At 43.8% G+C, this 12,047-nt stretch overlaps 1 protein-coding gene across 1 annotated transcript in view; it reads right to left on the minus strand.

The window, feature by feature from the left end:
* Positions 1 to 790: 790 nt before the first annotated feature.
* The window catches only part of dsg2.1 (desmoglein 2, tandem duplicate 1), a 33,962-nt gene continuing 22,705 nt past the window's right edge, over positions 791 to 12,047 (minus strand). Inside the window, exons 11-16 of the mRNA XM_084065639.1 lie at positions 11,804 to 12,025; positions 10,402 to 10,632; positions 7,166 to 7,296; positions 5,764 to 6,129; positions 4,688 to 5,117; positions 791 to 3,905 (exon numbers count right to left, since the gene is read on the minus strand). Coding sequence (XP_083921765.1) covers positions 3,169 to 3,905; positions 4,688 to 5,117; positions 5,764 to 6,129; positions 7,166 to 7,296; positions 10,402 to 10,632; positions 11,804 to 12,025 — 2,117 coding nt within the window. The 3' untranslated portion in view covers positions 791 to 3,168. The remainder of the gene's footprint in view (positions 3,906 to 4,687; positions 5,118 to 5,763; positions 6,130 to 7,165; positions 7,297 to 10,401; positions 10,633 to 11,803; positions 12,026 to 12,047) is intronic.

Genomic DNA, 12,047 nt, shown 5'->3' on the forward strand with positions numbered 1-12,047 from the left:
GTCCAGTCATCCCATTTAGACATGTTTCACCAATATTGTACGTCTTTATTAGCCTGGCATTGGCCAGATTGATAATGTGGATTCACTCTCACGTTCCTCCCCGGTATCAGTCTGGACTTCGGCTCATATGGAGCGAGTATGAGAAATCTGTTTTTTTTTAAATGCTTTTCACTGTTGTACGATCAGCAGTTGAAAAGCAGTCACTGGTTGGCCCGGTCATTTTCTGATTTCTCATACTCGCTCCCTATGGGCCGAAGTCCAGACTGATACCGGGGAGGAACGTGAGAGTGAATCCACGTTATCAGTCTGGCCAATGCCAGGCTGCATCTTTATACCTTTCAATCCGGTACAGCATTTGTGTCATTTTAGATGTAGCTATAAACATTTGTTTTTCTTTTTTACATTTCTTTGAATAATAATGTGTTTAATTAATAATATTTCAAAAAACTGTTAGGATTTAGAAGGCGTTTTTAGAATCGGCCTCAGGTCTAATTTCATGGACCCCCCAGTGATATGCTATGATAGGCCACAGACCCCCCATTTGATTCAAATTCAAATGTCTGGGCCCCCAATCTACACTGTAAAATCATCAGTGCTAATTTAACTCTGAGAGTGTACAAATACTCATAGTTACAGACCTGTCCATTTGGTCCCCGTGGTGGTCCCTGGACCCAAGGTTGAGAACCAGTACTTTGAAGTGAGGCATTGTTATTGATGCATGCAGGCATGCACAGGAAAACAGTTAATTATTTACTAAATTAAGGGCATAAAATACTATTGCTTTCACAACTTCCAAACCTTCAAATTTATTAGAAAACATCATTACATAACAGTATGAATTATGAATTGTTTTTTTTTTGTAAAGATTAGACAAGACCACAAGGTCACATTTAAATAAAAAATAACAATAGTAACCAGCAATACAGACAGACAGATAGACAACCCTCTCCATTCCTGTAACACAGTGGTTCTCAACCAGTGGTCCGGGGACCACCAGTGGTCCTTGAGGGGGTCCCAGGTGGTCCCCAGCTAAATGATGGAGAGTTGGTAACCAAATGGACCGTCATAGATCTTTAACTCTTGAGAACGTAAAATGAAACCAAATGGACCCTCAAAAAGTTCTTATTACTTATCGTCGCTGTCCAAAAGCGTTACTTACAAAATAACCTGTGTTCCAATAAACATTTAAAAAGTTGAAATATGGAGATACAAGGTTTCTGCCTGACAGTGACATTATGGTAACGTATTGTATGCTGTTGGGAAGAAGGGAACCTGGTGCCTTAGTGTGCGACTCACAGGTTGTGAGTTTTTGTGTCAGGCAGAAACATTGTATCTCCATATTTCAACGTCTTTTTCATAACATTAACTCCCTACTTCAGGGGTCTTCAACGTTTTCAGGCCAAGGACCCCCTAGCTGAGAGAGAGATGAAGCAGGGACCCCCTCTGTATTGTATAAAAAATGTGTTTCAGATTTAACTGTTTTTGTTTACTTGGTCTGCTCTTTTTTTTTTACCTCTACACCTCTTTGCCAAAAAATAGGCGATCTACAAGCTCACAACGCCTCGCGCTGCGAGGCGTTGTGAGCTTGTAGATCAGCTATTTTTGGGCGAAAGTTCTCCTCAGAAAAGCTACGGTTCAAGTGGTTAAGGTAAAAAGAAAATCCCATCACACAAAGATGGCAGACCCCCTGCCCTACTTCATCATACAAGAGTGTCACACAAAAGTAGGGAAAACAGCCAATCTGTTAGATCACAATGCGACGCGTTGTGATCGGCTGTTTTCACTATATCAAAAGTTCTTTGAAATAATAATGAAAAAGGAAGGGTTTTGGACATAATATTATACAACACAATTGTTTACTTAATTACAGTAATTGTATAATTGTTCTTGAGGTAATTGTTTATCCCTCAACATCTTGAAGGCTAATTTTGACCCTTGGGATACACAAATAAGTCGGTGTATCCAAATATGTAGTTACTGCATTTTGGCTTTTGTAGGGCAGAGTAATGACACTAATATCAGGATTGAATCGCTTGTTTGCTAAATTATGATCCTCTACAAAAATGTTTGACCTTTTGTATTTATTGAAAAGCTTACAGTCACAGATGCAGAAGCAATTGCTAATGAAACAACAATTCATGTAAATAGACACCGAGTTTGTTTAACCAACTTTCACCCTGAGGTCCCAAATCTTTTCAAATGTCTCAACATTTTTACACAGTTAAAAAAATAAAAGCCAAAGTATAAAATAGGGCTTTGAGTGATTATAACCGCAGTGGATTAAAAGCAGATCTGAGCAGTTCCTTATGATTCAGCAGCAGTGTGTGTGTGTGTGTGTGTGTGTGTGTGTGTGTGTGTGTGTGTGTGTGTGTGTGTGTGTGTGTGTGTGTGTGTGTGTGTGTGTGTGTGTGTGTGTGTGTGTGTGTGTGTGTGTGTGTGTGTGTGCATTCTCCATTCTATCCGCCGAGAGGCTTCAACACGCCCACCACCAACAAACAGACCGAGACACGTACGGTTTGGTTTTACAGCTTTCTCACGTCCAAATAGTCACAGACGGAATGTCGTGCCAGCAGGCAGGGCTCCGAGCTGAGAAAGACCAGCCAGCATCCAGAAATATTTGACTGAACCAAGTGCCGCGCTACAAGCTTGTAGATCTGCTAATTTTGAAAAATCGTGAAAACTTGTGCAAATCTTTGAATATATATATGTTTAAAGCGAACATTTGTAAAACTCAAATCTTTGCTTCTGGTGGGGTCCCTGGAACAACATTTTTTGCGATTTGGAGAAAATATATGTCATTTTGGGGGCACTTGACATGAAAAAGAGTTTGAGAACCACTGATATTACAGCAACATAAGTTTTTTTCAAAAAAACTGTTAGGAAGACATTTGTAGAATCCCCCAGAAGCAACGATTTGAGTTACAAATGTTCGCTTTAAATTCACGATTAAAAAATAAATAAATAGCAGATCTACAAGCTCATAGCGCGGCACTCGGTGCCATGCTATAGAATAGCCCAAAGATAAAGATTGAACAGCCGAAAGATATCAAAATAATTACACAGATGCGTTCCCTGGTCTTAATGGGTTAACTCACACCAAATGCTCGGGCAGGTCGCTTCTTATGTCTTTTCTGTGTCGTTTTTTACTGGTTCGGGTCAGAAAAAGCCTCATTCTGTGAACTCCTGTTGCCTCACCACCCGTTTCTCCTGCACCACCACCTTACGCGGGGTGGGGGTGGGGCCCAAGCTGCTTGCTGAGACGGCGGAAAACCCGGCCGCCGATGCCAACGCCCCCGGGAGGAGGCCGCCGGCGCCGCCCTGCGAGCCGCCGCTGAAGGAGCTGGTCGTCGTGACCCGGTGGGAGGAGCTACTGGAGAGGCCGCCGCCCCTTTTTGGCGAGCCCTGCGGGAGAATCCCCCCCGCCGCCTCTTGGATCAGCTGAGACCCTCCTCCTCCTCCTCCCTGATGATGACCCTCCACGATCAGCACGCCCTGCGAGCCGGACAGCCCCGTCCCGCCTCGTTGCAGCGTGCCCTGATGGACCACCTGAAGCCCCCCCATGGGGACCTGACCATGCATGACCTGAGGCCCCCCGCCGCTGCTCTCCAGGAGCACCACGCCCCCTTGCTGCTGTCCCAGGATGGGGGCGCCGCTGTTGACCAGGAACATCTGGCCCTGCATGTTGGCAGCGTTGACGCCGACGGCTCCGGGAGCCTCGGCGAGCAGCACGGTGTTCTGCATCTGCATCTGCGGCTGGACGATGTAGTGCATGGGCTGCTGCACGGCGTAGTTGGGCTGCATGGCGTAGTAGACGGGCTGCTGCTGATGATGCTGCTGCAGTAGGAGGGTCTGGCCGCTAGAGGGCGGCGGCACCGCCACGTTGACTTGTTGCTTCTTCGTCGAGGCTGCGGCAGAAGTACCAGGGTTATTTACCGGTAGTTAGTTAGTGGCGTTTTGAAGCACCCGGTAGTCTGCCGGAAGTATACAATTGGGTCCATTGGGTCTATGCTTATGAGTCTGCCGTAAGTAACAATATTGTGAGCAGGCGCAATGTGGCATTTTAAATGTGGAAGTAGTGCATTCTCAGATTTGACCACCAGGCGCGGCAGCTTCGCTGTTCTACCGCGGCTCTGGGGGCTTGAATAAAAGTAACTAAAGAAGTAATGAAAACTAGAATTGAAAAATAAAACATTTTATTTCACTGAAATAAAAATTAAAACGAGGCTTTACGCAGAAACTAACTGAAACTGTATTGTGTTTTTTTTTACAAAACAAGCTAAAACAAAATAACATCACTTGACTTTGACAATAATTATGATGATGATTATGATGATGACGCCCAGAATTTTGAGTGGAGATGAAATCTTATCGTACTTTATTATATCCTAGCTGTGCCAGTTTAAGCCCTGTTTGTGAAGTTTGTGAAACTCTTCAAAAACAGCAGATCTACAAGCTCATCACATCACAAATGTAGTTGTTTTTGTTGCACTGTTGTTTGAGTGTTGAATGTTTAATGGACCACAATGGAAGCAAGCCTTTTGGATTTTTTTTGTATCGCCCATTTGGCGTGTTCGTTGTAGATCTATCTATTTACACAATTTTTCTGAACCTTTAGTATTTCACCCCTGAACAAATCCATATTAGAATAAAAATCTAAAACTAAGCCTTCAAAAACTAAAATACTAACCTTGGGCAAAACCGTCCATATAGTCGCTGACCACCGTCCTCTCTGTGTGGGTGAAGCTGCTCTGCGGGGGCAGTGGGTGCTGCTGCGGGGGCCAGCTGAGATCCGGCTGACTGGTCGACACCGCACTGGACGAGGCGGTGGAGACGCGGGCGGCCGTGGCCGCCGATACGCCGCCGCGATCCAGAAGGTCAGGGAAGCTCACGTTCCGCCGGACCTCCGTGGCCGTCGTCTTTATCTGCTGCTTGCCGCCGTTGCACACCTCGGCCAGGGTCTTGAACTTGGGCCCCAGGTCGTCCAGGAAGCCGAGGTCGTCGTCGGCGTCCATGAAGCTGTGGCACCCCACCGAGCCGGCGAGGGAGCCCTGGCCCTCGAAGTCGTACACCAGCAGGCTGTCCTTGGCCGCCTGGTTGTCGGCCGCAACGCTGGCCTTCTGTGAAGGAAATGGAGGAACGTCAAACCAAACCGTCCCGTCGCTCAAACTAAAAGTGGGGCCAGTGTACGGTAATGAAAAGCATTGGTTCTCAAAACGTTCAATTTCAAAGGACCGCCAGTGTGAATGAATTATTGAATGAATTGACGGTAGGGCAAGTTATCTTTTTTTCGGTTAACGTTTAAACTGTTTAAAGCTCTATATTCTGATACTGTAGTAATCATTGCTATAGAGTGTTTGTTCAGTGACAGGGGTCTCCCTCTCTCTCCAGCTAAACAGAAAACACATTTTCAGGTGGGTTGCCAAATTTCTTTAACAACATTTTCATCAAATGGTTGGTTTTGAACTTGTTGAGTGCCGTGTTTTTTATTGACCGTCAACACAGGATTTGAGAATCCTTGACATAATTTGGCCCTCGGGGGAAACCAATGGCGGAACCTTTGCATTAGGCCAGGGGCCCACATTCAACAAGAGCAGAACAGAACAGTCACACCTGGTACAGTAAAAAGGAAAAGGAAAAAAAAGAACTATACAGAATTTACTACTGTGTTTACTGTCTGTGTCCCACATGTGAGTGAGCGCCGCTTTAGGGCGTGTTCGTCGAGGTGAAAGTATTTCAACATGGCCGACGGGTTGCATTCCTCACCTGGTCATAGTACTGCCTCAGGTAGAAATCTGGCAGGGCGATGCCTTCGTACACGCCTCGGGCCTCTCCGCCGCCGCTAAACTCAGAGTAGACGCCGCTCTGGCCTCCGGCCCACATCTCCTGGCCCCCCATGCCCATGCCCATTCCCATCCCGTTCCCCATGCCCATCCCGTTGCCCATGCCCATTCCCGTGCCCATTCCATAATCGTATTTGTTGAAGCTGCTGTTCTGCACCTCGGATATCATCGTCTGTTGCATGCCGTTGGCGCCCATGCCACCCATGCCACCCATGCCGCCCATGCCACCCATGGCGGACTGTTGCTGCACTGCGTCCGTCTGTGTGACGATGTTGACCAGCGGCACTTCCTGTGACAAACCAGGGGTTAAAAGGTGCTGTAAGTGATATGTTCTTTTGTAGTCAAACCTGATAGTACTGTGTTAAAAAAATAACGTATTCTGATAGTAGTCATTGCTATAGTGTTTGTTCGGTTTCTGCCCTGACAGCACAGATAATACAATGATGATACATGCCAAAAAACATCACAGTATTATTTGATTTCAGGCTTAACTTTGAGAGTCACATTAAACAAGTTGGTTCAGACATGTTTTTTTTATCATCTCAGGATTATATCCAGCAGATGATAAAAGATGACACCGTGATAATCAAACATGCTTTTATTTCTCTGCACCGTGGTGTCTTAACATGTCTTAAGGGAGAATACACTAGTCACGAACGCTGCTGCTAGACGCTTAACAACATGAACACAAACCTCCCTTTATTTCTGCCTTTCTGGACATGTCATAATAATAAGGCACACCTTCGGCAAAAATAACCAGATCTTCATGCTTGAACTTGGATCAGAGGTAATTATTAGAGGAAAGAAACTTAACAAATCAATAATGAATACATTCATACAAGTGGCCGTGTAATAAGCGGGATAACGCATTTGCATGAGGGGTCTTTATCACCCTTAAGGGGTTTGTTTTTTAACAATGACCTGATTATTGTTTTGCTCGTTGCTGTTTTAAAGGGATAGTTCACCCAAAAAAATACTTAGTTTTTTATCGATTAGTCACCCCGTGGAGACTTGGATTCATGGATTTTTTTTTGTTGTTGTCGCATTCCTAAGACAATAATTTGATGACCGGCAGCGGTTCCGGTAGGAGACACAAAGAGTCTCCTTTGTGTCTCCTACCGCAACCGCTGCCTACCGGTCCGCTGGTCATCAAATTTTTGGCTTAGGAATGGCGTTGTGAGCTTATAGATCGGCTATTTTCAAATAGCCAAAGTTTAAATAGGGTAGTGCAGTACTTAAGTAAATGTACTTAGTTATACTTTACACCACTGCCACTAATAAACATACTATGTTGTTGCTGTTGTTTGCATGTTAGCCAGTCTTACCGTGTTCTCGCCCTGGCCCTCGGTGTGGTAGGCGATCAGGTGGGATTTGGTGTCGAAGGGCATTTCAGTGAAGCCCCCGGGAAGCCCCCCGGGACCCCCGCAGTAACAGAAGAGCAGCAGCAGAGGGATGACTGTGTGGACACAACAAGGAGGACATTTAAAAAAAAAAATAAACCTCAACCACGGCTTCACAGAATGACATATAAAAGGGTTTTATTTTCAACCCATTCAAACCTGTGTCATTTTAGATTTTAGCTATAGCCGTTATTTCATACTTTAGGCTATTCAAAAACAGCAGATATACAAGCTCATAGCGCGGCACCGAGTGCCGCGCTATGAGCTTGTAGATCTGCTGTTTTTGAAAAAATCATGAAAATGTGTACAAATCTTTGAATATACATATATTTTTCAAAGCGAACATTTGTAACTCCAATCTTTGCTTCTGTGGGGGGGTCCCTGGAACAAAATATTTTGAGATGGGGGTCCACGACCCATTTTGGGGGGTCCTTGACATGATAAAAGTTTGAGAACCACTGATATTATAGCATCATACGGTTTTCAGAAAACTGTTAGGATTTAGAAGACATTTTGTAGATGTGTTCCCCGGGATTGAATGGGTTAAACTGAACCACATCCTTGTGCATTCTCTGGATAACAGTGACTAAGTACATTTACTCAAGTACTGTACTTAAGTACACTTTTTTGGTATTTTTTACTTTACTGGAGTATTTCCAGTTTTCAGTACTTTCACTTCTACTCCACTACATCTCAGAGGCAAATATTGTTACTTTTACTCCACTGCAATTATTTGAAAACTTTAGTTACTAGTTACTTTGCAGATGCAAATCATTATATTATAAAACATACATTAACTACTTTAGCCCTGTTTTATACATATCTATAGGCTATTTGAAAATAGCCGATCTACAAGCTCACAACGCGTCGCATTGCGACGCGTTGTGAGCTCGTAGATCTGCTATTTTCAAACATTTTAATGCTTTTACTTTTGGTACTTCAAGTACATTTTGATACCAATACTTTTGTACTTTTACTCAAGTACATTTTTTATTCCAGACTTTTCTTGTACTTCTACATAGCAGTACTGATACTTTTACTTAAAGGAGAAGTTCACCCAAAAAATTACTTATTTTCTATCAATTGCACACCCTACAGTATGAAGCCTTGAATCCATGGATTATTTTTAGTTTTTGTCGCATTCCTAAACTAATAATTTGATTCCCGTCTCCTACCGGCTAATGTATCCGGTAGGAGACACAAAGTAGATTATTTGTGTCTCCTACCGGAAATACACACAGTCATCAAATTATTGTCTTAGGAATGCCACAAAAATAAATCCATGAAATCAAGGCTTCATGGGGTGTGTAATTGATAGAAAATAAGTCATTTTTTGGGTGAACTCCTCCTTTAAGTAAAAAAATTGGGTTCTTTTTCCACCACTGATCCTCATGCATTCTCTGGATTACTATTTAATGACACTTTTGGAGGTTTAACCCGTTAGTGCACATACCACTACATTACAATGATGACACTATAATCCTCTCTCCTCCTAGAAGCTCTTCAAAGTAAACCTGTGTCAGTAAAGTGTCAGTGATGGAATGTCTTAAATAAATGAATGAATGGTTAGGACATCGGTTCTCAAAATGGGGTCCCCTAGGCGTCCTTGGGGGGGGGGGGGGGGGGGGGGTACCAGGGGGTCCCCAGCAGAATGTGTTAACCATATTTTATACTTTGGCTGTTCAAAAATAGCAGATATACAAGCATGGAGAGCTGCTATTTTTGAAAAATCCCTGGCACAAAATATTTTGGAGATCGGGGGTCCGCAGCCAAATACAATATCATTTTGGGGGTCCTTGACATGAAAAAGTTGGAGAACCACTGGTTTAGGACACATGCCTGGTAAAACTACACCATCTAGTGGCTTGAAATGACGGTCATGTGGTTTTCTGAGGAGAACTGTGTATGTTTGCAAACTGGCTCATTAAAATCACACCAAGAAACAGGACATAGGCTCCTGCCCTATGAACCATTAGCAGTGGTGTAAAGTAACTAAGTACATTTACTCAAGTACTGTACTTGAAAACAATTTTGAGGTATTTTTACTTTACTGGAGTATTTCCAATTCTCTGTACTTTTACTTCTACTCCACTACACTACAGAGGCAAATATTGTACTTTTACTCCACTACAATTATTTGAAAACTTTAGTTACTAGTGACTTTGTAGATTTTGATTATTATTACAAAACATACATTTACTGCTTGGAAAAAAAACGCTTGAAAATAGCAGATCTACAAGCTCACAATGTGTCGCATCGCGACGCATTGTGAGCTTGTAGATCTGCTATTTTCAAACGGGCTAAATGTATATAGGGCTGAAGTGGTTAATGTATGTTTTGTAATAATAATACAAATCTACAAAGTAACTAGTAACTAAAGTTGTCAAATAATTGAAGTGGAGTAAAAAGTACAATATTTGCCTCTGAGATGTACTGGAGCAGAAGTGAAAGTACTGAACATTGGACATACTCAAGTAAAGTAAACTATATATACTTAGTTACTTTCCACCACTGACTATACCTTTTAACACATTGATTGCCTAGATCAAATCCATCGCTTGATTGCCGCAATTCTGAAAATCGCATATATACGTTCTTTGGAATTTTCATTGTTTAATCTGTGATCGCAGTGTTCTGTGAATTTTTCATCATCAGTTTCGTTTCCTGTTTACATCTCACTCACAGGGTTCCGGATTCATGACGCAGATTCCGTTTCCGGTTCTCGCAAGGCCTTTTTTAGGCATTTTAGGCGAGAATAGGGAAAAACATGTTTTTTCACACGGTATAAAAAACTAACAGAGAGCTCTAGTTCTATTTTCTTTAGTCTGGATGACGAACAGCCATCCAGGTTGTGTATCACATCGAACTGAAGCCGATCGCCGATCTGCGAAAACGTCACATCCGGTTATGACGTATGGACTGTTTGAGCCTGTTTGGGGGGGGTCGAGCGAGTGAGCGAGTGGTCAAGATGTCGATTTGCTGCTCTCTGCTGGTAGATCTGTCGTATGTGTTTAAAACCGCAGCTAGACAAACTATTTGAATGAAAAATTACAAAATAACAACAACAACAAAAACACGCAAATCGCTGGCACAGGGGTGAGTACATTATGAATAAACTCTGGCAGTCAATGTGTTAAAACAACGTATTGGTAGGTACTCACGCAGTAGCAGCAGCGCGCCCAGCAGCATCAGGCCGATGGCTGCGGCTCCCAGCTCCGCCCCTTTGTCCTCGAAGCGCTTGGAGCACGTGGCCCCGGCATCACACGTGCACACCTTCACCGTGACCTTCTGGGGCTCGGGGCAGCCCAGGCCTTGTTGGTCCATTACCGCCACCATCACCTCGTAGGAGCCCGGCCACATGCCCTCCTGGGCCCTTAGGATGGCCGAGGTGTCTGCATGTGGAGAAGGAGGAGGACAACACATGGATTGAGTTCATATATTATTAACAAGATTGTTAATAATAATAAAATGGACTAAATCTAAAACCAATAGAGCACCGAAGTCTGACGTAATTTACACATCCTAGGTTTGTCTACCTGGTTTGCGGTTTTCCACCCCCATTCTGAATCCCCACAGACGTATTTAATATCGTGTCAAATAAGAACTGTGTTCCAAAAATAAACAAATGACCCCGGCGGTTTGACTCTTATGGATATGAAGCATCAACTGACGGTGAGAAAACAATAATGTTACTTCCGCCGAATTAGTTACATTTTCGCCAGAAACAGACTGTATCAAATGTAAATGACTGACTATCATAAACGATACAGAACCTCCTCCCTGACAATATCGCCAAGACAGTTTGTTTATTTTTGGACCACAATTCTTATATGAGACGATTCTATGATGACCCAATGTTATTCTCCATAGAGAAAATAGTGTTTCCAGTGAGCCAACATGCACAATATCAGCACCCTGCACTCTGTTTGACCACAATGAATAATAATAAACTAGGCCTCTGGGGGATGGATTGTTAGTCACCCAAGTCGTGCTACTCATACACTGAGTTGGCGGTGCCTGGGATAAAAACTAGAACCTCTCGATGTGACACGTTGTGAGCCTGTATATGTTTTTTTCCCCCAACTTATATAAATAACGGTTAAATGTTTTCCACCCGACAGCAACGATATTCCTTTTCACACACTGCAGAGTAATTTAACAACAACAAAAAAATCTATTTCTCGTGTTCATTAAGCCGAGGTCCACCTGATTCATAAGGTACCATCAAGCCCTGATTCATCATAACGTCGTTGTCGGGTGGAAACGTCATTATGTCCAGATCTACAAGCTCAAAACGCTAAAATACGGAGATAAGAGGTTTCTGCCCCACAGCAACGATAATGACCTCTTATCTCCACATTTCAACTTTTTGGAAGAAAAAAATCAGATCAAAAATAGCAGATCCACAAGCTCGAAATGCGGCGCGAAGCGACGCATTTCGAGGTTTTGGATCTGCTATTTTTGATACTTTTGAATTTGAATCGTGAAAAAGTAAGAGTTTTGAACATATGAGGTTTCCACCCAACAGAGACGACGAGACCCTCCCTCCCTCCCCTCCCTCACCGTTGAGATGCTCGGTGGTCCACTTCCCCTTGGTGCCCTCCTCCAGCACGGTGAAGCTGAAGGGCGCGGCGTTGGGGAAGGCGTCCTGGTCGGTGGCGCTGACGGTGACGGCGTCGTCCGTGGTGCACATGGTGTGCAGGCCGCTGGTCAGCGAGGGACAGTGGTCGTTGAAGTCCTGCACCTGGATGGCGATGGTCCCCGTGGCCGTCTGAGAGGGCACGCCTACACAGGAGAGAGGCGTTTT

This window comes from Gymnoscopelus microlampas (assembly GCF_963454915.1).
Source record: "Gymnoscopelus microlampas genome assembly, chromosome: 9".
Taxonomy (NCBI): domain Eukaryota; kingdom Metazoa; phylum Chordata; class Actinopteri; order Myctophiformes; family Myctophidae; genus Gymnoscopelus; species Gymnoscopelus microlampas.